Source organism: Morchella sextelata (genome assembly GCF_020137385.1).
Source record: "Morchella sextelata strain SCLS chromosome Unknown scls_11, whole genome shotgun sequence".
Lineage (NCBI taxonomy): Eukaryota > Fungi > Ascomycota > Pezizomycetes > Pezizales > Morchellaceae > Morchella > Morchella sextelata.
In genome coordinates this window covers 1,516,409-1,541,833 of record NW_025408626.1, presented here as the reverse complement: position 1 = coordinate 1,541,833, position 25,425 = coordinate 1,516,409, and the positions used below count along the sequence as shown (strand labels likewise).

Sequence of the window (25,425 nt, the reverse complement as noted above, 5' to 3'; positions counted from 1 at the left end):
ATGGGCCTGACGTGGTCTAATAACTTTGAACTCAACGCAGGAGTGTTAATAATTGATACGAAACTCTACTGCCATTTATTTAATATCCGTTCTATTCCATAGATTGATGTTTGTACTCGGGGCAGGTAAAAAGTACCGGACAATGCATGTTTTTGGTTCACCAATGGGTGTGCGTGCTAGGCGTGAGCTACTGTAAAAAACCCCAGAGACAAAACTTGCATTGTCCGGTACTTTTTACCTGCCCCGAGTACCCTTCACAGCTCCAGCTGATTGTTATTGGTGAAGAATTTCAACTATGTAGTTCAGTCTGCCTCTGTGGGTACAGCTGTTCTTACAGTTCACTGATATGATATTAAGGTGTTCAGTTGCAATGCTAAAATGTCAAAATAGAATCTTTTTAAAGCTTTACTAGTATTCAGAGCGTATCTTCTCAGCGAAGGATCAAATTCTATCTCTAGTGAAAGCAACATAATATCGAGATGATCATTGACCTTCTTTTCATAGACATGTAGTAGCTCTTACTGCTCATTTAATAGAAAATCCCTGAAATGCAAGCGCGCCTTAAGAAAGCTTAAGAAAGACCAAACCTCTCCCCACTTCAAATTTTTCAATTTACGCGTGTGGCACGTCCAACTTTTTCCACTTTGCGCGTGTCATTTAGGAATCCGTAGCCTAGGCAACGGGGTAACAACAAAGCCTTCCTCGTTCCATCCCCTTCCCTTTCTTCTTCATCTTCCTACCTCACTACCACACCAACCCAGGAAGAAAAAGAAGAAACCCGCCTAAACAAGACCTGTATAATATTCCTGTATAATACTTCTCGCTGCTTTGGTACCTTTCAGTCAACAAGCAGCGTGTACAGAGTATTAACATCATCAACTATAACAATGCCTCCAAAACGCAAAGTCGCCGCTGCGGCAGCAGTGAAGACACAGACACTCCACTCGTTCTCAACCGTCGGGAAGAACATACCAAGGCCCGGGAAACTGGTAGGGAAGGCTGGAAGCATCACAGAGACAAAGAAAAAGGAGCCGACGAAGGATACCGTCGCCCCTGCTCCTGCTTTCGAGATTAGGCAGGATGGCGACGAAGATGTTGTTGTCAAGCGTGAGGAAACTAAAAAAGTTGACTTGGCATCACCGGTTGAATCAGTAAAACCTTCACCGGCCAAAGTTAAGCAGGCCAAAGTTGAACAGGCCAAAGTTGAATCAACTGAAGTTGCGCCAGCTAAAGCCAAACCAACCAAACCTCAACCCGCAAAAATTATCGGTTCTATAAAGAAGTCAAAAGCCCAGAAGTCGCCGCCCGCGCCCGCTGCCACTCCTGGAGGTGGTAAAAGGAAGCGGACGTTGCTTGATGACTATATCTCTACACCCGCAAAAAAGCGGGAAATAAAGTCTCTTGAAAGCACGGATCTCCCTACTCCGCCTGCTACCTCAAGTCCAGCGCTTCCGGATGATCCCCCTCCATCTACATCAACAACGCCCACCGAACTCCCCTCGGATTTGGTACTTTTGCAATCACTCCATAGTTCTCTTCTCACTGCGCTTCTACTACATAGAGCCCATCACAGCAATAGCATACAACCACCGGTATTCTCTGCTATCAAGTTACATGTCGAGAGGCTATGCCGCCGCAATATCACACTAGAGGATGTACGAAGGATTGTGTACCTTTCACACTACTCTTCTGAAACGAAAGATTCAGAAGAGCACTTTAATACAGAAGGCGGATTGAAGTTGATTGATTATGGCTCAAATAAGATCTGTATCGATTTTGTTGAGAAGACGAAGGTTCGTAAACTCACAAACACCGATATCTTGAAGAAAGACTTCCTATCACGGACCCACTCCTTCCTCGACGAGTCGAACAAAGCTCAAACCGCCCTTCCTACACCGCCATCTTCATTCATCGAGCCCCTGTCCAAAGACGAAGGCGCTGAGGTCAAGCCCAACGCCGAGGAAAAAGAGACCAACTCTAAGGAGGACGGGGATAAGCCCAGAACCGAGGAGGATGAGATCAAGCCCGAAATAAGAGAAGAGGGGGAAGAGAGCGAAGAAGGTGAAGAGGGAAACGCCATTCCAGCCCCTCTCGCCCCAGTCCTCACAATTCCTCTGGCAAAGATACATGCCCATCACAGAGCCAAAACAATATCAAAGGTTCTTCACTCAAAGGGTCAACAGCGCCTCGACGATCTTCTGAAGCGCAGCAAACCTGCACTCTTATCATCCCCCGCCAAAGCCAAAACTGCCGGTGCACCTGTCGCCCGTGGCGACTCCCTGCTATCGCGTATTCGTGCCAAAGCTGAAGCCGCTGCTATTGAGGCAGCCAAAGCACCTACAAAGGAGGAGCAGGAGCGTGATGCAGCCCGTCAACGTATTCCTGACATTGAGCCAATTCTAAAGGGGCTTGCTGGCAGAGGAAGCAATATGACGATGAAGTCGGTAGTGGAGGGAATCAGGGAAAGCGTTAGGAATCCCGTTAGTTCTGAGCAGGCGGAGATGGCAGTTAGGCTTATTGCGGAGAGGGAAGGGGTAGATGGTTGGGTAAAGGTTCGACAAGCGGGAAAGGTTGTTGGGGTGGTATTTGGGAAGAGGAGGGAAGATGGAGAGTTTCTGTAAACGTCTGTGCTACTGCAACGATTCTTTCGCCATATCTTTGGCCTTCTGTCAAAGTTCGAAATGTTTTATTACGTTGTCTCGATACGATAATTATTTTTCCTACTGTATTATGATAGGTCGGAACATGGGCGTTACGGTAATAAAATTGTTGAGTCTGATTAGCTATATTGTATAAATCATACTTTACCGTAGTACTAAGCCGTGGAAAGAATCAAGGCCTATTGAAACCTTAAATCTTACCCATGTACGATATGCACGGCTTTATAAAGACCCTGTTCTTCCCATTCAATTGCAAACTCGTTAGCCATGGAGATAAACATGTTTTAAATACTTTGTAAAATTGATTATTAATTGTTTTTTTTTTTAGAACTCAAGTGATATTTATGATGCGTGTATGTATGTACTCTAGTGAACGCCTCAGATAAGGCTGAAAGCACTCGTTCCCAGACTGTTTCTATTGTGGAGTATGCAGAATAGTTCAAAACAGGTCTGGGCACGAGACAAGGCTGAAAGTCATCATCTCCTCATTCACTCTACAACTGTGAACATCGGCACACACTACACCAGACAATTATCGACATACAACATGGCTGAGATTGTCGGTTTTACAGCAAGCATTATCGCTATCGTGGAGTTGGTCAGAAAAGCGACCACTTTGAGTTACGAGTATCTTCGCGGGGTAAAACGAGCGCCAAAGGACCTAGGAGATCTTGTATGCGAGTTAGGGTCCCTTGGAAAAGTCCTGATTTCGGTCCAACATATAGCAGATCAGAACACCCAAAAGTTACACGTACTGCATTCACTCGGTCTCAATAATTGCCCATTACATGGAATTGCTGCGGAACTGAATATGGTCATATCAAAGCTTGAATCTGCGAGTAAGGCAGGGTTTAGGGGATCCGTGGAGAGGCTAAAATGGCCTTTACAAGAGGCAGAAACGATGCAACACATATCGCGAATTGAACGGTATAAGGCATTATTCATATTTGCTTTGAGTGCTGATCAAATGTAAGTCTTAATTTGAGAAAGAGAATTTCTAATGAATACTAACTAAACTGTAATTAAAGATCGCTTTCAAATGACCTCACGAAAAGCCTCCAGAAAACAGACCTCAACATCCAACAAATTGAGAAACTTGCCCAAAATACAAATCTAAGTATTCGGGATATCAACAGCTTGGTTCGGGGCACAAACCTGTCCGTCGAAGCCGTCCAGAACATCGTCGAGAACACGAGTCTCACACTGAATAATATCCAAATACTTGCAGAGGGGACCAGTTTCTCCGCGCGCAATGCCCAAGAACTTACTCGAGACACGAATTTGGTTGTTCAAGACATTAGGAGAGATTTAAGTCGCATTAATCTTGCCATTCAAGATATGCAACTTAGCTCTGAAAGTCGACCTTTGTCGACGAAGAATATAGATACTCAACAATGCGGTAACTAGTGCTAGGATCTCGTTTAGTTGCTATGTCGATGGATGCTTAACTAATATTTGTTTATCAGCGGAGAAACGTAAGTGTGTGCTGGATTGGTTATCATCAGAAAACTTTCACAGTAAGCACGATGAAATCAGAAAACGGAGGCAACGGAATACAGCTCAATGGATTTTACAAATACCCGAGTATGTGGGATGGCGTATGTGTCAGAATCAAGGGCGATTGCTTTGGGGCCATGGTATTCGTAGGTAGCCGAATTTCTTGAAATTATCGTGTTCGATGCTAAAAGAGATATCCCTAATATTAGCGGGTGCCGGAAAAACATTCCTAAGGTATAATTTGCCCTATTTGCTAGATCAATATATATATATATTTATATGATTATAATCGATCGTTCTTCAATGAACTAGAGCTGACAACTAGGCCAAAATCAGTTCTTCGGTGATTGATCATCTAAAATCTCAGGCAGCATCAGAGGGCTATGGTGTGGCCTACTTATATTTCGATTATCAGAATCTTGATCAACAGAGCCCTGAAAATGTCATTGCCAGCCTTATAAAACAGCTAGCGTATCAGTTACCTAGCCTTCATGCTGGGATCGAGACTCTCCATGCGAAATGTCAGCACGAAGGGAGGAGACCTGATATCGAGGAGATATATTCGACCTTACTCGAAGTTACACATTCTTTTCCTCAAACATATTTTGTTTTCGATGCCCTAGACGAGTACGATGAGAATAACCAACGGGATGAGCTCCTTGAATTATTTCATTCCATGTCAAGCGACAGGATGAATATATTCATAACTAGTAGACCTTACCCCGAGGATGTCCAAGAATCACTTCGAAATGCAGTAAAAATAGATATTTTGGCAAGGAAAGAAGATATACGTCTTTATATCAAGGAGAAAATTAGCAAGAACCCGCGTGCAAAGCGCCTTTGTCAAGGAAATCGTAATCTTGAAGAGAGGATTATATCTGAGCTTGTAGACTGTTCTCAAGGGATGTAAGTAGTATACTTGCGCCGTTTCTGCTTATCGTTCTAACAGGTTTAGGTTTTTGTTAGTTCATTTTCACATTAAGTATATTTGCGAGCAAACGACAAAAAACCAAATTATGGTAATGCTGGAAAGACTCAAGAATTCTCCTACGAAGGAAAGACCATTAGATCCAACATATAACAGGGCCATGGAGAGCATCCGTAGGCAAGGCGGTTCTTGTCTTGACTTGGCTTTGAAAATCTTCGTATGGTTAGTCAATTCTCGGCGAACCCTTACTATAGAAGAGATACAGATTGCGGTATCTATTCAAGAGACTTCATTTGTTCTAGACGACGGAGGTTTCCCAGATAGGTTTACTCTTCTCGGAGTTTGTGCTGGCCTAGTCATTATCGACGAAAGTAGCCGAACCGTCCGGCTAGCCCATTACACAGTTAAGGAATATTTCATCAGGACGTCCGTCACCTCCCCACTAGATTCAGCCTGCGAAGTCGTTAATACTTGTGTTACCTATCTCCTATTCGATGTGTTCACTGAGGGTGCCTGTGTGTCGAATGATGAGGTTAGAGCTCGATACAAGTCATGCCAATTTTTTGACTATTCAGTGCGTTATTTGAGCAGTCACCTGGTGATATGTGACGAGGAGCTATCAAAAGATATCGTTCACTCATTCGTAACGTCACCAGGTAATGTATCCTCTTACCTACAGGCCAAAAACTTTCCAGAAAACTCGGGAAAACACACAGGCTATGATAGTTTCCCAAAAGAACAACGACCACTACACATAGCAGCTGCTCTTGGTCACTGTAAAGTCATCGAGATGTTATTAGCTGTTGGGAGTATTATTTCAGTCCTGGATAGTCATAAGCAAACTGCTCTCCACGTTGCGGCGTCCGAGGGTCAAGAACTTGTGGCTGAGTTACTTATTCAGAAGGGAATCGATACATCAATTCATAATCATCATGGCCAGACCGCGTTGCATCTGGCAGCACTCAAAGGCTATGAAGAAGTTGTTCGAGTTTTACTCTGCAATGGAGTCGACATCTCGGCTTGCGACTACCTTGGGTATACGGCACTTCATTATGCAACTATCGGCGATCTCAATACCAGTCTCAGTCCCAAAACATCCGATCCTAATTCCCTGAGGGGCGTTGGAGTGGTTCGAGTTTTACTTGATAACGGAGCGAGTACTTCTTCGAAGACTAATAGTGGGCGTACAGCGCTCCACATGGCTGCTTATCGGGGGAACGAGAAGGCTACCCGGCAACTATTATCGGTTTTGAACTCTATTGAAGCTTCGACCCAGGATAATTCCGGACAAACCCCTCTGCACCTTGCTGTTTCAAGACGGAACGAAAATATCATCCAGATATTAGTTGAAAACAGAGTAGCCGATTTCTCAATAGTAGATAACAAGGGATACACGGCTTTAGACATTGCCACCAAGAAAGGGCACCTAGAACTATCACGGTATCTTCTCGAAAATGGGGCAGTTGAGTCAGATAAATATCCAGTCGGAAGGAGAATATGTAATATGAATTCTCGTTGGACCTCCCAACTATTTGATATCATTACAACTTCAACCGAGATTATTATCTCGAGTCAGGCGCACAAAATTCATCTCGATTCAGTCAAGAACCTTCTCGAAAAAGATGCCAGCATCTCCGCTTTAGATCCATATGGGGAGAATATACTGCACCTAGCTATTAAGCATGAAGCTGGTCTAGATGTGATTAAACTTCTTCTCGAACGAGGCGCCGATATCTCTGCATTGGATAAACATGGTGACAGCATGCTGCAGTTAGCTATAAAGCGTAAAGCTTTGCCAGGTGTACTTACGGTCAAACTACTCATCGAAAAAGGCGCGGACGTCTTGACTTTAGATCAGGACGGAAATAGTGCGCTACAACTAGCTATCAAGCATGAAGCTGGTCTAGGTGTGATTAAACTTCTTCTCGAACGAGGCGCCGATATCTCTGCATTGGATAAACATGGCGACAGCATGCTGCAGTTAGCTATAAAGCGTAAAGCTTTGCCAGGTGTGCCTACGGTAAAACTACTCATCGAAAAAGGCGCGGATATCTTGACTCTAGGCCAAGACGGAGATAGTGTGCTACAACTAGCTATCAGGAATGAAGCTGGCCCAGACGTGATCGAGTTTCTTCTAAAAAAAGGCGCAGACATCTCTGGATTAGATAAAGACGGAAATAGTGCTCTACACCTAGCTCTCAGGTGTAGATATGACCGATCTATGGTCGAGCTTCTCATCGAAAGAGGCGCGGACATCTCTGGATTAGATCAAGACGGAAATAGTGCTTTACACCTAGCTCTCGGGTGTGGACATGAGCGATCTATGGTCGAGCTTCTTATTGAAAAAGGCGCTGACATCGCTGGTCCGGATACGTATGGATATAGTGTGCTTCACCTCGCTCTTAAGTATAATAGGTACCAAGATGTGGTCATGTTCCTTATCGAAAGAGGCGCCGACATCTCTTGTTTAGATCCATATGGAAACAGCGTGCTATCCTTGGCTATCAAGTACGATGCTAGCCCAGATGTGATCAAATTAATTATTAAAGGAAGAGGTAGGAGAATGTTTCGACGGAGGCAGCTTGTTAAAGAGTAGCGTAGAGGTATATCAGACTTCTTTGCGTGTAGATTTGATTATTACATCTATGGTGGGGACTTCTTGCACCTATATATTTTCTTGGTTGGTGTTTTGCTTGGGTTCTTTCTCGTTATTGGCAGTTGGAGTCATGGCCGACATGAGCATGAGGGGCGTTGTGTTTATTACTTCTACTAGATGGCTGAGTACTAGCAAGTTATAGCCTCTTATTTAGCTTTTTGACAAAATTAAGCGATTTAACGAACGTCATATTGATTTGTGTTGGGATAAACGGGTGTTTGTTGAACAGCCACATGGATAAAACTTTCCGATGAATTTCAAATCACGAAAATCAATGTACAATGAAAGTTCTTAACCGCCACAGCCACGAGAGCTAAGTATAACTTCAAATAGCTGACTTTTCGAGTCTCAACGCATCACTCGCAGTCGCAATAAATACTGCACAAACTATCATTTCCCTCGCCAAGAACTCTAGTGGGGCATGCACGTGACCCCCCCCAACCCCACCAAACCTCATCATCTCCGACCTACCCTCGCCCACCAGAACTCAAGATGACAACCCCACCCCCCGACCCGTCCGATGCCACCCCAAAAACACTGATATCCCAGGGCGCCGAAGCGCTCGTCTACCGCACGACCTTCCTCGTCCCCACACTCCCCGCGCTGCTCAAACACCGCCCCCGCAAGACCTACCGTCACCCAACGCTCGACGCACGCCTAACCAAGCACCGAGTCCTCTCCGAAGCCCGTCTCCTCGTCCGTGCGCGTGGTCTCGCCATCCCCGTGCCGGCGGTCTACTTTGTCGACGAGGCTAATGGCTCCATCTTTATGGAGTGGATCGACGGATCTAGTGTTCGGCAGGTGCTGGATGCGATCCTGGCATCCCCGGGGGGCGAGGGCAAGGTGGACGCCATGATGGTTCGTGTCGGAGAGGCGGTCGGGAGACTGCATAAAGCGGATATTGTCCATGGGGACTTGACGACCAGTAACCTGATGGTGCGGAAGGTCGGGGGGGTAGAGGAGGAGGAGGGCGGCGCGGGCGAGGTTGTGTTGATTGATTTTGGGCTAGGCCAGGTCAGCACGCAGGAGGAGGACAAGGCGGTGGATTTGTATGTGCTGGAGAGGGCGTTTAGTAGTACGCATCCGAAGGCTGAGAAGCTGTTTGAGGATGTGTTGAGCGCTTATGGGAGGAGCTGGAAGGGGGGGAAGACGGTGCTGAGGAGACTGCAGGATGTGAGGATGAGGGGGAGGAAGAGGAGTATGCTGGGGTAGAATTAATAGTAATAAAAATCCATTTTACTACCGGCTACTCCTATGCACTGTCAGAAAACGAAGCTTAGTATATCTATTACCAGCTGCCACATAGTGTAAATGCACGGGTTCCGACGTAGGCTGTCTGTATCAATACTCCTGTGGACTCATTAGTAGCAGGTTGGTTTTTACAGCTTCTTCAACCCGTACTTTTATAAGTATGGCAATATACAGCATTGTATGTATTACACTCATGCTCGAGTAGCTTCGTTTTAATTTAAGACACCCGAAAATCAAGTCTCATCACGATATTAGATGTAGCCTCTCAAAGGGACCCATACTACTACCGAACTCGATCCGCCTATAGCAAAGCTCCCCCTATAGACAAACCTATAAGACGCACGTTATATCAATATCATCCATTTTGGTCATGAGTTATCACTCGGTCGGATATGACAGCCAAAAAAATGTCATAACGTAAACATTAATCAAAGAACGAAGCCAGGACAACACAACAGCCGCTATCGAGTAAGAATTTTCATTCATCAATGGAGCAATTAAACAAATCCTCATCCAATATCCTGCTCGAGCCCGCACCTGTTGAAATAATCGTTGGCTGCTCATATGTGGGTCCGCCTGTAAAGAGGGTTTATTGTCCTGTCTTGCTGTCCTCTCTTGGTGTCCTGTCTCGCTGTCCTATTTTTTTGGTTGGATTAGCTACAGCCTCGTCTCTCCCCTTCCTTCTTTTTTCTTTTACACAATACACTGAATATCATTCTCATTCTGCACGTACAATAACAGAACGCCTACCATATCGCAAGCCGGAGCGAAGAAAGTCACAACGCCCACACCTAACCACGACCAGGCCCACTTTAACTTAGCATTGATCCCCTAGAGCTCGGCTATGTACTAGTTTCGTACGCAATCCCTCTACTACTGGTGGTGCATGAACATCAAATCATCAGATCTCACTCTCACCCACACACACGAGTCAGCACGCATGATTCTCCATGCACCGCGCCGCTCCCGCAATCAGACCAGCACTTGTGTCTAGATCTATCCATATTACCACGCACCACCGGGTCGGAACACATCAACGCAGAACCACATCGCTCGCACAAAACACGCCCAAACAACAGGATGGCATTTCTAATATTAGTATGTATCTATCTATTTTACCACCGCACCCCCCTCCCCCCCTCTACTATTCCAACAAATCCACCCCCACCCCCCTCAATGCCTCCACCGCCCAGCTTGGATACCGTTCCCTCTCACCTTGATACCAGTCCTCAAAGAACCCCTTCACAAACGCTGGAAACCGATCCTCCATCACCGCCTCCCTCGCACGCGCCATCAGCGCCAGCAGCCACGCCACATTATGCATCGTGAGCAGATGCGCTCCCACCGTTTCCTTCGCCACAAGATGGTGGATGTATGCCTTCGTGATTCCCATGCCCTTGGCCGTGTACGTTTCGCCCTCAGACGCGTATGAAGGGGGGCAGATGGATGAGTTGAGGAGTGGGGGTGCGGGTGAGTCGAGGGGGCGGCAGACGGGGCATTGGCAGTGCGGGTCGATGGGGGTGAAGTCGGTGGCATAGGTGGAGGAGCGGAGGTTGAGGACGCCGGAGGAGGTTATGGCGTTACCGAAGCGCTATAGCGGGTGATTAAAATTGAGTTGGGGAGATGTAAGGGGTGGAGAGGGGGTGTTTTATAGAAGAGGTACATAGGGGTTAATGATACCGGTGACTGGAAAAGGGAGGCCAGTTCTTCGAGTGGGATGTATAGATATGTCACCCCTCCAAAGGTGTGAATTGAAAACTGGTGATCAGATCATTGACCCCCGTAGTTTCCAGACCTGCAGCCTTTTGCGGGTGGCGTATCTATAAACACTCTTGATATAGCGGCCTCCGATTTTCCGGTCATGGGTATCATTGACCCCAACATGGTCCAGATGCCTTCTTCCCACTGTGGATAAAATTGGACAGGGAGACTCACAGCTGTGCGGGTGCCCCAGACGCAGTCAAACATGTCGGCGCCCAGTGCGACGGAGACTATCAGGTCCTCCGGATATCCCTTCTTCCACCATCAACCGTCGCTCTCAAACAGTACAAGAGGAAAGTAGAAACCTACCACGCCCATGACATATCTCGGCTTCCCTTCCGGCAGCATCTCCGTACACGCCTTCACCCTACCCTCACATCTTCATCAGCACCCCTCCCAACCAACCCTCACCACCGTCCCCCCAAAAAGGTAACAAAAAAAAATACCTACACTTTACAATAACTCTCCTTCTCCTCCCCGCCGCTCAACCCGCCAATCGCAATCCCCGGCGTCCCCCTCTTCACCATCTCCTCACAACACTCCCTCCTCATCTCCAGATCCAGTCCTCCCTGTATGATACAGAAGAGATTCTGCCTACTCGCATACGTCTGTCCCTCTACGGCCGCCATTGGATCCGGCTTCGCATGCTCCTCAATACACCTATCCAGCCAGCGCACAGACCGCAGCATGGCCTCGCGCATACGCGCGGTGTCGGCCGACGTCGTGGCGATCACGTCGTCGAGCTGCATGATGATGTCGGAGCCGATGCTGTGCTGTAGCGCGATGGAGTGCTCGGGAGTTAGGAGCATGGGCGTGCCGTCGTGCGGGGAGAGGAACTCGACGCCGCGTTCGGTGACGGTGGCCAGGTCGAGGAGAGACACCATTTGGAACCTAACCAGTCAGTATTGCTCCTTACGTGCACTTCTCAGGGAGGGGAGCGAAACCCGCCGCTGTCTAGATGGGCGAGAGTGTCAGCTACTGCTACTACTACTACGGCGATGGGCGTGCGCACCAGTGAGGATATTATGGGGCCATGACTGCAGCGCGTGCGCACCCTTGATGGTATCGAGCACCTCCTGTCCGGGACGGAGGCCGAGGTGGTAGGTGTTATTCAGGCAGAGGCGACATCCCGTAGCTTCCAGCTGCTCCGGGGTCAGGCCCTTCAGCGAGCCCTGGGTTGCGACGGGCATGAATAGCGGTGTCTGGACTGTGCCGTGGGGGAGCTGTAGGATCGAAGCTCGGGCTCTTGTGGTCTACATTGTCGCCGGCGTTATTAGCTATAATCTACACTTGTGTGTGTCTCTGGCTAGCTAGCTATCTAGCTAGGCGCAGATCTAGAAAAGAAGAGACAGGAATGGGACCGACAGAGCAGCGGGCTGTAAGCTCAAACTTGAGGGCCGACGGCATGGTCGTTTTCGCCATTTGCTTGAGCATCAGCAGTATCTCGTGTGCGGGTGCGGTGTGTATACGGGTTTCAGGACGTTAGATAGCACCTAGCCAGACAGAAACAAAATATTGAGGGGTGTGGTGGGGGGTTGCAGGGTTAGGGCTTCCCCCCCCCCCCCCGGCCATGGAGGAGAGCCTCCTTCACAGCCCGTCACTCGGGGGCAACTAAGGGTCAGGTTTGGTAATACAGTAAGGTACCGCTATCGATAGTACTGCGCGGCGGGCACAGGCACGAGCTATGTCATAAGGCATATATAAGGGCAGCTATAGCGCTTTCACAAGTGAATGTTTCACCGTGTTCCAGCTGCGACGGCAATCTCGAGTAAGATTCTTAAAAAGATATATAAGCTTCGCACGCAATTAATTGCGCACGCTGCATGTGAAAATTAAGGGCAGACTTATAGTCTAGTGTTTCATCTATAGTCGACGTCGTGTGTGTGTGTACTGTGTCTGTGTGTGTGTGTGCGTGAAAAACTCAAATTCTTTCTTGATATGCCCACCACTCCACTAGGAGCGCGACGGTGACAGGTTCTGTTCGCAATACCTTACTTGAGCTCCTCTCGTGTTTATCTGCCTTGACACGTTTGGGACGGCCTTGAGGGCACTTTCCATTCCATCCAGGGGCCGAGCGGCGGTGGGACGTGGGACACTGCGGGTCACGAGACATACAGACATCAGACAGGCACAGACACAGACACAGACACAAACTGCACAGACAGACAGACAGACAGACAGCTATCCAGCAGTCTAGCTGTGTAGCCATCTAGCTATCTACGCAATCCGGGAGTACAACCACAAAACCACCACCACCAAACCAAACCAAACCACAAGGTCGACAAGACAGCAAACAGTGAACACAAACACACCTCACCTCACTCCCCCCAATTGCAATTCCACCCCTCTCAATTGCCCACCCACCCTCATTTCCATTTCCTTCACAACCCCTCCTCAGCCCCGCCCGTCCTCAGCCCCGCCCGTCCTTTCCAGAATTCGCATCGGGCCCCATCGGCCACGGTGCGCCTTTTCGCGCAGTTGCACACCCTCTCACTCGGCGCCGATAAGGGAGCTCCAACCAGCTAACGCGGCTCTATGGAGGAGGGGGGGGGGGGGGTGGAGACGTTCTATCTATGTACAATTTCTCACTCAACCTCCAACAGCATGTGCGCCCCACCAGTTCGCAGCCAGCCCGATCGCCCCCCCCCCCCCTCTCACCCCCCCTTCTTCCTCCTCCTGCTCTTCCATCCTCCATCCTTCTCAAACAAGCTAGCCATACCCTCTTTGGGCTGAGCACTTATGGCCCGGCACGGTGCCTACATAGAGTAACCTACCTACATACATACATAAAAAAAAAAAAGGACCCATAATTTACCCCCAGCCAGTCAGCTCCCCCCGGAATGTTTTGCTTCCTTTAGCCCAGGGTTAGGGTTCCCGCGAGGCAGGGAAGGTGGGTAGGGGCGCGAGGGAGGTGTTGTTCATCACTGCAAAACACAGATGGCGATGGACGGCATGGGCGATTTCGGGCGTGAGGAGTGCGGTGCGGTGCGGTGCGGTGAGGTGCGGTGCGTGGATTACAGGTGTCAGGTACGGTGGGTATGGTGCGAATGGATAGTATGGTATGGATTGGGTTGGATGGGGTTGGTATTTGGGGGGGGGGGGGGGGGGGGGGGTGGGGGGTGGGGGGGAATGGAAATAGAACAGAACAGATATATCGATATTGATAGGATAGGGTATGATGGTAGTGGATGGTAGTGGAGGTGGATTTATTAGGCAGGATGGATGGATGGATGGATGGTAAGCTAGATAGGCCGTGGAACAAAAAAAAAAAAAAACCAGATCTACCGCTGGATCCGCGCAGCTTAATGATCATCACAAGGAAGCTGTTGCTTGCTTGAGTGTACCTACAGACCTACTTACTGGCCCTACAGGTGGGTGCGAAGGGGGGAGGGGGGGGGGCAGGCAGATGGATGGGAGGGGGGGGGGGATCGAGCATTCCGCGGGGCAGTGGTATTGGTATCGAATTGTCTTGATTGTAGATATCGATATCGATATCGATACAGTGCTGTTAATTATACCTAGCTACCTAGCTAGTAGTTGCGATAGATAGATACGGTACCTTATGTACATACATGTATGTCGCTACAGGGCAGGGTATGGAGGCAGGTTGTGTAGAGGAGACGAGAGAAAGAGAGAGAGAGAGAGGGAATTGCGCTTTAGCGAGCGAAATAACAAACGGTCCCAAAGCAAAATCCTGCGCGCGCTGGGGTGTAGGATAGGGCAGGATAGAGAAACTCGGAGTGTATGTAGCTGTTTCTAAGAGTATCGCAGTAGCTAGGTACGTTTCGATATCGATATCGAAACGTAGCCCGATCGAGATCGATCACCACCACCATCCACCACCACCGGGCTGGCATCACTCACTTCACCACCGGGCCATCAACCACAACCACAACCACACAACCAAGGCTGCGATCTAACGCCGATAGGTGTGACGTTTCTGCGCTCAGTCTGCCTCCTTGTTTATGCCACTTACTCAGCGAGCGGTGGGTGTGATCTCGTATGTTGACTCTTGAGATTGTTTCGATTCACGTACGTTGGCCATGGTTTGGTCTGATTAATTTAGCCTGTGTGCTTTCGCCGATGGAGATCTAGCAAAGAGAGGGGCCGGAGAGACTATAATAGAATAGATATCGCGCGATAAATTACAGAATTAAACACAGGCAGGAATATACAGTTCATGATGATGATGATGATGATGAGAGCACTACTAACTACTACATGTCACTGCACAGTACGTAGAAAGCAGTAAAGTACTAGCTTAGCTTGTAACTTGTAACTACTAGCCTGTTTCGTTTCGTTTCAACTCCTCCTCCTCCTCACAACAACACTCCAAAATACCGCACCACCGGGTAAACGCGATCCGCCATCACAGTCTTCTCCCCCTCTCCCTCCTCCTGCCAAACTGCGACTGTCACAAGAGCCCTCATGCTCACTCACTCACATCCAGCCTAGCCAGCCAGCCAGAGCCAGAGCCAGAGCCAGCCCACGCACAAGTACCCTCACCGGTTTCACCCCATCCCATGATCAACCCTCCCACACGAGTGACAATCCGTGATTCCCGCACCCGTGCAAGCTCCAGCCTCTGGCCTATCGCCACATATCTCAAGGGCAGTCGACTCCATGACGCGTCACCTGAGTGAGTGTCGGCGCTGCATCGTGGCATGATCGTGGCGTATTAGTTCTGATGGGGAGAGGACTCAGAGGAGGTTATGCCACAGCCAGAGAGAAGAGCGAGCGGTGTCTGGGGCGTGCTAGCATGTAGCGAGTAGAGCAGTGGTTCGTAATAAAAGCTATAATTGTAAACCACTGAGAAAACCCCCCCCCCGCACATCCTAGGTAAAAGAAAACCTGGGACGACAAAGATCCACACGCAAAAACACGAGATTCTGCTAGGTATTCGCTTTTTTTCTTTCTTTCCTTTTTTTGCTTGTGTTTTCCACTAGAGTACTGTAGACTACGCACTGGGCCCCCCCCATTCCATCGCTCGCTCGCTCGGTTCCGGAGCGCTGGGTGTTGTGTGTTTTGTGGGGTAATTCTTATGATGTTCCCTCCCATGGCCAATATGGCCCACTCTACAATCCCTTCGCTACCCGTGTGCTCGCCGGTAGAGTACCTACTGCGTGGGTGGCCCCGGAGGGACACGCCGACAATTGCGATATCAAAAGCCGCCCCGCGCACACAGCGCCGTCTCCCACTCGCTCGTCTCTCGCTCGTCTCGTGGAAACCGGTAACCACAAAAATAAATAAAGAACAGAACCACGATGAAGATCTCACGCCCACAGACAGTAAGTTAGTGGCTCGGGAACCAGCCAGTCCGAGCCTGCGGGGAGTTAGGGGAGGGTCAGCCTACGATCACGAACATGTGGTCGGCCGCCATACGGCGCGCAGATCCCTGATCACCCGGCCGCTCCGACCGAGTCGAGCCGGGCCCGGTCGGGGTCGGCTCGCTCGCTGGTCAGTCAGTCAGTCAGTCAGTCAGTCAGTCAGTCTGCCCAGTCTGCCCGTCCGGGGCCGAGAGAACGCCCCGGCAGGGAGGAAGGCGGGAAGGCAGTATGTAGGCGCGATGACGGTGGCTCGTTTCATTGCTAGACATCCTGCTACATGTGCCCTACAGTATGTACCCTACATCTACATATCCATACATACTTACAGACCTACAGACAAACGCCGGGCCCCCAACCAGCAAGCAGCCACCCATCTATCCACCCAGCCAGCCAGATAGCCAGGTGGAATATGTAGCGAGCTAGAGCAGAGGAGAATATGTAGCGAGCTAGAGCAGAGGAGAAGATCTGGAGAGTGTGCAAAGTCTCCCTTCTGCGAACTGCGTTCGGCCCCCATGCATGGCCATATGGACGATGACCTCCGAACGCCGTCAGAAGCTCAGGCCTGGATCTGACCTCGCATCACTCACTTGTTTCCCGGGCAGGAAGAGGAGGAGGGAGGGAGGGATTGGACCAGAGCCCACGACGGCGACGATGATCATGGAGAAAGCGAAGCTGGTCAGTGGTAGGCCATGTATTATGGAGGTGTGAATAGCAGGTAATGTAGGTAAGCAGAGCAGGAAGGACCTGTAGCAATGCGGTTGGATGCCCCTCTATCCAATGAGGTTGTGTCGTCATCAGGGTGGGAATACCCGACGTCAACGCGCAGATCAGTGTATTCCAGGGTCAGGGTTTTGGTCAAGGATTTTTTGGGGGACACCAAGAATTGAGAGGAAGATCTGGGCGGGATTTAGAAGTCGGAGCAGGAAAAGAAAGGGAAAAAAAAATTTGTAGAGGTACATGTTTAGGTACATACATAAGTTGCATTTTTTTTTTCTTTCTCTCCACGTGCAGGCCAGGCAGAGGAGCCAGTGAAAGAAAGAAAGCTTGGCTGGCTCGTGGATATGATGCGGATAAGTGTATTCCCCGGGTATGCACGATGGATATTTTGAGTCTCTCTACCTATGGTAGAGCAGAGCAGAGATTCCAGAGAGACCAGAGAGACAGCTTGACTCGAGTGCCCCTACATACCATACCCACACTTTCCCTTCCTCTCCACCAAAGAGATTCAAAACTCCGCGTAATGAAATGACAAGTCTCCACTCTACAACGCAGCGCAGCACCGCAAACCAGCTAGCTAGCCAGCTACTCTAGCTGGGTTGTGTAGGTACCGGTACATACGCTCAAAGTACCTACCTCTCTACTCAATTGAATCCCTCGACCCTCCCTCCACCCAACGAGCGCGGCGCCATATGTCAAAGCATCACAGGTTGCATCCTCACGTCCTCTAGCTCTAGCTCAGTTTTGGAGTCTGCACACAATCGGCCACATACTCTCTGCTAGAGCAGCTAGCAAGTTAGCTAGTTAGTGAGCTACCAAGCAGGCTTGTTAGGTTCTGTATGTATTATTATTTTATTTTATTTTCCTTCTTGTCCTTTAATTTGGTGGGCCTCTCTTTTTCTTTTTCTCTCTCTTTTTTTTTTTATTACCTGACAGAGGAAGGGTTAATTCGGCACCATCGGAAGGTACAGCGGCCGGGTTTCGGCGACGACGATCATTCCGTGGGGGGGGGGGGGGGGGGGGTGAAAAAAAGAGTCTCTTCCCTGGAAGAAAAAAAGAAGAGGTGGTTTGATCCTGTCGGTCCGGTACTTTTTTTTCTTTGCGCCGCTGATCAGGAACCGCAATGATGGGTTCTCTAGGTAGATGGGGGCCGGGTTGGGTGGGAGGTGATGATGATGGTGATCCGGGTAGAGTCAAAGTATTTGAGTAGATACTCGAGAAGATCCCTTTTTGATTCTGCCTATGGAAGTAGATATGGGATATGTAGGTCGGTGGAGAGGATATGTAGTGGTGGAGAGAGGATGGATGGAGGTTTAGAGACCTGGCGACAGAGAAGTCTAGAGGCTCAATACTCTAAGGCAAACCCGGCTTTTGCATATGTGAGCAGCCGGCACGTTTTTATTCGTCATTCATGGGGTCTTGGGGGGGGGGGGGGGGGAGGCGTGTAGTAGGTAGAGTACCTCCTGCTCTAGCTGCCCACATACATACACATGTACTCTAGAGGTACGTTGTTGCACTTAAGCTACTCTTAGAGTAGATGCTGTTAGCTGACAGACAAACACACAGTGCGGCTGGAGTACTAGAATGTAGAGCAAATACCTACTCTGGAGAAGTGGTACATAGATAGGGTAGGGAAGTGGCCCTTTGCGATTACAGTTTGTTTGCATGACCAGGAGTCGAGTTGGGGAGTAGCTAGCTAGGTCCAAGGAATATAGGAGTACTGTAGGTACCTCTACATTTTGATTAGAGTATTAGACGACCGTCATATAATCTCCCTCCCTCCGTGACATCTGATGTAGGCACAGTACCGGTACGACCCGTACAATAGATTTTTGGGAAAGAACATGCTGAACTGCACTTTCTGGAATTAGCGGGGGATCTTATTAACTACCCGAACTAGGCCGCAGACAGGCAGGCCTTGTGAGCAGCAGTAGCAACATCAGCAGCAGCCCAGTGGTACAAGGTACATACGTAGAGTTGCGCTTTACCTACTCTCGAGCAGATACATGAGGTTCCAGGTCAGAGGTCTCACCTGTTGTGCAGCTCGCTCTCGTTCCAGACGTCCAGTGTGCCACAAACCCCCAGCCTCGAAACGTGGTGTGTGTGATAGAATTTAGAATAAATGTGCTCACAAGCCACCCTCTTTCGATCTTTTGGTCATCACGTTTCACAAGGCCTGGTTTAATCTACATTTCTGGGGAAAAAAAGATAAATAAAAATAAAAATAAAGGTTTCCCCGGGTGCGCCGGGCGTTTATACTTACCCTTCCCATTCCCATGCTTGCTTGCCTGCCTGCCTGCCTGCCTGCCTCATGGCCCGTCTTACTTTTCTTACCCCTCATCACATCGCGTCACATCACATCCATCATCACATCACCACCCTATGGTTTTTGTTTCTCGAGCTTCTCGCGAGAAGAGCGTGAGAAGAATTTATTTGGGGGCCCCTCTTGGACGCCGTAGATACCGTTTCTGGGAGATCTACAACACCTAGCGTGCAAATCAACCCCAACCCCAACCGGCCAACCGGCCAACCAAACCATTCATGTGTCGAATTCTCGAAGCGAATTACACGCAGCAGCCCACGCGCCCCCCCACATCTTGGGTTTGTTTCCCCCTTCATCCCTCCTTTTGATTATGTTTCGAGCTGTTCATAGGTTCGCGGATCACCAACCATCAATCCATCCAGAGCGGTCCTTTAGTGGGGAGTACAGCGTGCGGGCCACCATGGTATGTAGTTGAAATTTAAACGGGAAACAAACACAAGTGTACCCCCAAATAAATGAGTTGCTGGCCAAGTCACGACTCATATCCTTTTTTTTTTTTTTAAACTTCGTGAGATCAGAGACATGATTGACCACGTCAGGTAGTCTGCCCCCAAGCCTGGGTTACCTTGAGATGTAGACCGCACCCAACCCAGAAAACCCTAAGCTTGTGGTTCCGCTGGCACTGGCACAGCTAAAGTAGACCGGTGGTGTGAGTAAAGTAAGTGTGTTTATTAGGACTGGGACGCACGGGCCAGGTACCGGTTCTTGTGGAGACGAACAAAGTACGGGGGGTACGGGGGAGTCGGGGACACTTCTTTTAGAAATAGTAATAGCCTGTAGGTACTGACAGCGAAACATCCTACACACCCCCCCCCCCCCCCCCCAAAGGGCCTAGGAGTATCGTGACAGGTTGAATTTAGAGTGGGATGTATGTGGGCGGCTCTTTTGTGCTTTGGCGCCGGGCAGCAGCAGGACAGGCGAGAACAATAGCGATGTCTGTAAACTGCCTCCCTTGTTCTGTCACAAGGCCCTATATTCCTGGCTGGACTGGCCGCTGGATGGTGACTTTATCTTGAAGAAAATAGCCATCCATCCAAGAAGGATGTTATTTATATTGTTCCTTATATTTTGTTTTTTCTTGATCTTCTTTTAACAATTTCCCGGTGTTTGTCTTTCCCGGGGATTTTAAAGATGAGTTATGTAGGAGGAATGGACGGATGAAATAAAAAGGAGACTAGAGCAGGTAGACATCTCCGCCTTGTTGCCTTGCTGGCTTGTAGCTGGTTGGTTGGCTTTTTTATTGTATGCTGCTGCTCTTATGTATTTGCACGGAAAGCTGTGTACCTAGCCAGAGCACTCACTCGTGCGGATAGGCAAGGTAAGGTCGGTGTCGGTAGTAGCTGGTAGGGTACTGACTGTCGTCTGTACTTCTAGGCAGAGCAGGTATGTAGGAGTTAGGTACTTGCTGTGAGCTGTGTGGTTGAGTCCTCGCTCACCGCTACCTACTCACGATCGTAACCCTGTCTTAGCTTCCACCAGCTGTGTGTTGTGTGTGGTGTTCTATGGGACCAACGGAAGGCCTCGCGATAACACCCACGAATTCGATTCTCGGCTGCGTTGGTCTTGATAAGTCCAAGCGTGCAGGGGGGCACGCATTCGGAATTTTTTTGGAAAAGAGGAACGAATCAGCCATGTACGGTGTCTCTCAGTATGTAACACCGTTTGCTGCCTTTTTTTGTAGCCCAGAGGTTGTTACTCTATGCCACACCCACCACCACACATTCCTTAAAATTAATCATACCCTTCAATCATTGGTAGCCGCCTTCCAAACAATTGGGGGCCTATCAATTGATTGGGACGCGAAGTGTTAAACGCCCCTAGCCTAAGTTGTTCCGGGGAAGTGTAGATGAATGAACCCGAGGAGATGGGAAAGAGAGGACCAGAAAATAAAATAAGACAGAGATAGAGAAATAGTAAAGGAGATTCCCGAGGGCGTCGCGCGCTCAATACATACTCAGTGGCAAAACTCTTCTGTGAGGGGGGGAATTTGGAAGGTACGTTTCAGGCCAGAGGAAAGTTTTGAGGGAGGACGCAGTTCGGGTCTTGACTCTCTCAATTTTTATTTTTTATTTTTTTTAGTTGCAGTAGGTAGACGAGCGAGTGAACGAACCTCACGATGGTTCGTCGGGTCTCTGGTTCTGTAATTCACACGCCTTTTCTATCTCGCTGTGCTGATCGAGGCGACGATAGTGGTGGGTAAGGGGAGGGGGGGGGGGGGGGACCAGAGGGGGAGTTTGCTGAAATGTACTTGGTCGGTGAACAGCAGCAAGTTCTCAAGGGACAACTTTACGTGGAAAAGGGCCATCACGGTGAGCTCATCACTCACGAATTAGAGGGTACACACTACGATATGTACCAACCAACCAGCCAGCTCTTTCGGCGTCTTGCTTCTGCTGCTGCTTCTGCTGCTGCGCTCGTCGCGCAACAGGGATAGGACCCGTGTCGGCAGAAGCAAGCTCTGCAGGAAGCAGTAACTCGTAGTCTAGTAGACTTATTGTATGTAGTAGTAGTAGCATCAGGCAGGACACCTACTCTCTCGACTCCAATTCATGTGGATTACATATTTCATTCCACTCCCCTTCATCCACTCTCTAGGTGGGCGAATAGCTGACAACAAGGCGCTCGTCTAGGTTTGATCAATAAATGCAAAATAATCATATCCAGCTGCTCTTGATATGTAAGTAGATTATGGTAGGTGATGTAGATATGCTAATGCTTACCTCCAAATATGAATGGACACAGCCGCCGCGCATGGCACGGGCACGGGGGTAATGGAGGTGTGGGAAGAGAGGTGGGTGTGGCCGAGGGCGACTGGCAAATCCCACCCCCCTCTCTTACCCCCTCACCTGGAAAAGGACTCTTGCCCGCAGGCAATTTGCCCAGATTCAGTCGAGTTCCAATCTCGCGCTTTGCTACACACACCCCCAAAAGACCCGCTTAGATCAGTCTGAGGCAAGAAAGGTAAGAGGGCAGGTCCTTGGATGCACTTGAAGTAACTCACCCCCATACATGGCTGGCTGGGCCTGGGATGGTGGTGCCCCCGGGTCTCGCAGCCAAGTATGGCCATGATCGATTATGGACTCAACCGCTCATAATAAACATCACACTCCCTCCTGCTGCGTCGTCGTTACTGTTACTACTACTCACTCACTCACTCGCTGCTCCCCCCCATTAACGTCTTCAAGACAATTCCAAAGCAAGCAAGCAAATTAGCGACAGACGTGGTGATATTATCCCGAACAGTGGCGTGTCCATTCTTCTCGACATCTCTCGCTTTTTTTTTATGAAGAAGGGTTCACAGCAAAGGAAATCCATGACAGTTCACATAGGATAATTCTATTTCCCATTCACCCCATTTGCATTCTCTTCCTCTCATCCGATTTGTTTAGCAGCAGCAACAGTAGCAGCAGCAGCAGCATTCTTTTTTTTACTACCATTATTATCCACTACATATTACATTACTTATCCCCGTACTACTTTTTCCCTCCCCCACCCGGCTATCCATACATCTTGCGTCCTTTTTTTCTCCGTGTTTCCTGTTCTTTCCGGAAATTTGGATCACTCAGCCGGAATCAACCCTTTGCCGCATTCGTCGGTATAATATATATCATCCATCGTTCAGTACCTTTTCCAGATTCTTTTAATCCATTTCTACGATTTCAACATCTGTGGCATATTCTACAATACCAAGTCAACGACTACTACTACTGCAATACTATTACTACTACTATACTACTACTACTGCAACAACAACAACCACAACACAACTAACACAGCAACACAACAACACCTTCAATATAGCATCACATCACTTCTCAATAACTCAAAAATGAGTTCATCAAATTCCCCCCGTTGTTACGACGACAGTGACAGTGATATGAGTACCCGGGATAGCAGCAGCTCGTCTCGAAGTACCGTGCCCAGTTCAGTGCCGTCATTACACTACTCATCAGCAGAATCAAAGTTTGGTTCTCCTTCAGAGTCCTACGACAACCACCCCGACTACTCCCATTCAAATCCTCGCGAGACTGTGGATACTTACTGCAGTACCGTTGCGTCTTTTGACGACTTTGTGGAGGAGGATTACCCCTACTATGAGAATGGACACCATACTTATAATGCTCCAAAAGAGCCCATCCAGACTCAAGCGATCCCGGCGATTCCTTCAGAGTTTGCAGAGCTCTTCCCCTCGACCAGACGTCTCAACATCCAGCATGACGACTCAACGATTGATGGCAACATGAATCTAAGGGTCGACACAAACGTTGCTTCGTCAGGTGAGGCGCCAAAGAACCTAACACTTTTCCACCTACGAATGTACGACTTGAAGGCCCGCGACTTTTCACTGAGACGCTATGGCCGGGATTGCGGACGTGAGGTTGCTCACATCAAGCGAAAAGTCGTCAAGCCCGCCCCAGTGCGACCAAAACTCCAACGCTCGCTGAGTAGGGCTTTTGAGAGCTTCCGTGGGAAGGGGGAGGCGGAGCAATTCAAGTTGAACAGGCAGGATAGTGGGTACTCGTCATCATTGGACGAGGAGGAGGATGATCATCAAGCGAAGGAGTCATCGTCGAGTACAGCCGGAGCCCACCCAACTCAGGCTTCGAGTGTCTCGAATGTCTGCACATTGGAATTTTCCAATTACGCTCATGTAGATCTCACAAGGAGAGGAGGCAAGGCATCAAAGAAGTACGATTTCGAGTATTGGGGAAAGAGTTATTCGTGGAAAAGGGTTATTATCAGGTCGATCGGCGGTGGCGAGGAGGTCCATTATCACCTTGTCAACAACGGAACCAATAACGTTGTCGCCTACATCGTACCTGACCATTTGTCACCTGCTCGCGCTAAAGCGGAGGAGGCGAAGGGTGGATTTGTCCCCCCTTCATCATTCATCTTCAGGGACTCAGTTCAGGATCCCGTGATCGGCTGTTTAGCGGATGTTGCTGAGTAAGTTTTTCACCACTCCGTCATTGATCTACATTTCTACTATTTTTCCCATCCCACCCTCAATGCGTAAATGCATATATACTAATTGAGTTTATTACAATATAGCGTCATTGTTGCAACTGGTCTAACTGCTCTTGTGGATGATTGCATCAAGCGAAAATTTCACAAGAAAAAGACGGTTCATATGGTTCTCCCCATACCCATGGTCAGCAGTCCGCTGAAAATGAAGATGGAATATGTTGGCCCTAGACGACTCATCGATGAAGTATTTAACCGAAGACCCACGATATCGCGCAGCCAATCGACACAGAGTAGTCGAAGTCCGATGCCAGCAAGGACAAGGACCGCCTAAACTATATCCGGCGTCCCTCCGATGATATCGAGAGGGATGCCTAATTCTGGAGAACAAAAACGACGACGACGACGATTTATGAAAACAAAATCGCGCCCTCGTTTCGGCTCTCGAGTACATATATCGCGTCATGTGTGTGCATATTTTTTTGGGAGGCTGGCGTTTTTCTCTTGTTTTTTATCATCTTTTTCGAGAATTCATTTTCTCTCTGCGCAATATTCCTATGATTTAGCGAAATGCTGCAATACCTAGGGTAAAGCCGTGATCAGGGCAACGGCGTCATAAGGGAGTGTGCGAGTGGGGCGGTGTTTGGTATATTAGAGGATGCTTTTTTTGCTTTTCATTTACTCCCGGGTTGAAGCCTGGACGGGGAGCGAGGGGAGAAGTATCCGTCATTTCTAATGGCTATTTCGGTACTATAGTCTCATTTGTTCCGAGGGTTATATTGGATTACTAGGGAAGCATTTTTGCATTTTGTTGGGTTATAGGATATCTCTCTACTTCTTCTTCTACTACTTACTTCTTCTTTTACTTTTTTTCCCCCACCCCGCGGTATTATTCTTTTGAGGCGGCCGGTATATTTGTTTTATTTCTTCGTTTTACGATCTTTCTCCTCTCATTAGAGGCCTGAATTTCTTTTGTTACTTTGTTTTTTTGCTCTCTTCTCGTTGCGTGATTTTTCTTTTATGTTCGGTTGTGATATTGTGTATTTATGTGTACGGTTTACGGTTTCTATCAGCGGGGTGGTTTACATGCTTTTTTTTGCGTACGAAGAAGAAGAACGAGAGACATCCAGTCCTCGATAAATATCATATCATTTCTTGATTCCTGATTCCCTCGCTTCTCTTGGTGAGGGGTACATAATGCTCTAAGTGTAATGAAAACGTTCCATCTTACAGCAACGAACGAAACCGGTACCGGGTGGTTCCCTCCCCTCCCCTTTCCTTCCCTTCCCTTCCCTTCATTACCGGTACCAGCTGACCCCGGGACAAACTTTGGCTGTCGT

At 48.7% G+C, this 25,425-nt stretch overlaps 6 protein-coding genes across 6 annotated transcripts; 5 read left to right on the top strand and 1 right to left on the bottom strand.

The window, feature by feature from the left end:
• Positions 1 to 887: 887 nt before the first annotated feature.
• H6S33_001822 (uncharacterized protein) lies at positions 888 to 2,621 on the top strand (the record flags this gene model as incomplete). The annotated part of the gene is made up of 1 exon (XM_044833192.1): positions 888 to 2,621. One exon carries the CDS (start codon positions 888 to 890, stop codon positions 2,619 to 2,621), a length of 1,734 nt encoding a protein of 577 aa, XP_044693883.1.
• A 586-nt stretch (positions 2,622 to 3,207) lies between these two features.
• Positions 3,208 to 7,681, top strand: H6S33_001821 (uncharacterized protein; the record flags this gene model as incomplete). Its single annotated transcript, XM_044833191.1, has 5 exons — positions 3,208 to 3,629; positions 3,689 to 4,059; positions 4,127 to 4,244; positions 4,494 to 5,063; positions 5,113 to 7,681. The coding sequence occupies 5 exons, from the start codon at positions 3,208 to 3,210 to the stop codon at positions 7,679 to 7,681; spliced, it is 4,050 nt and encodes a 1,349-aa protein (XP_044693882.1).
• Positions 7,682 to 8,233: 552 nt separating this feature from the next.
• On the top strand, positions 8,234 to 8,953 carry H6S33_001820 (uncharacterized protein; the record flags this gene model as incomplete). Its single annotated transcript, XM_044833189.1, has 1 exon — positions 8,234 to 8,953. The coding sequence occupies one exon, from the start codon at positions 8,234 to 8,236 to the stop codon at positions 8,951 to 8,953; it is 720 nt and encodes a 239-aa protein (XP_044693881.1).
• A 1,183-nt stretch (positions 8,954 to 10,136) lies between these two features.
• Positions 10,137 to 12,187, bottom strand: H6S33_001819 (uncharacterized protein; the record flags this gene model as incomplete). The annotated part of the gene is made up of 7 exons (XM_044833188.1): positions 10,137 to 10,583; positions 10,928 to 11,008; positions 11,063 to 11,120; positions 11,204 to 11,644; positions 11,670 to 11,703; positions 11,766 to 12,006; positions 12,119 to 12,187. 7 exons carry the CDS (start codon positions 12,185 to 12,187, stop codon positions 10,137 to 10,139), a joined length of 1,371 nt encoding a protein of 456 aa, XP_044693880.1.
• A 9,175-nt stretch (positions 12,188 to 21,362) lies between these two features.
• On the top strand, positions 21,363 to 21,554 carry H6S33_001818 (uncharacterized protein; the record flags this gene model as incomplete). The annotated part of the gene is made up of 1 exon (XM_044833187.1): positions 21,363 to 21,554. The coding sequence occupies one exon, from the start codon at positions 21,363 to 21,365 to the stop codon at positions 21,552 to 21,554; it is 192 nt and encodes a 63-aa protein (XP_044693879.1).
• A 1,395-nt stretch (positions 21,555 to 22,949) lies between these two features.
• Positions 22,950 to 24,463, top strand: H6S33_001817 (uncharacterized protein; the record flags this gene model as incomplete). The annotated part of the gene is made up of 3 exons (XM_044833186.1): positions 22,950 to 24,067; positions 24,173 to 24,332; positions 24,383 to 24,463. 3 exons carry the CDS (start codon positions 22,950 to 22,952, stop codon positions 24,461 to 24,463), a joined length of 1,359 nt encoding a protein of 452 aa, XP_044693878.1.
• Positions 24,464 to 25,425: the final 962 nt, after the last annotated feature.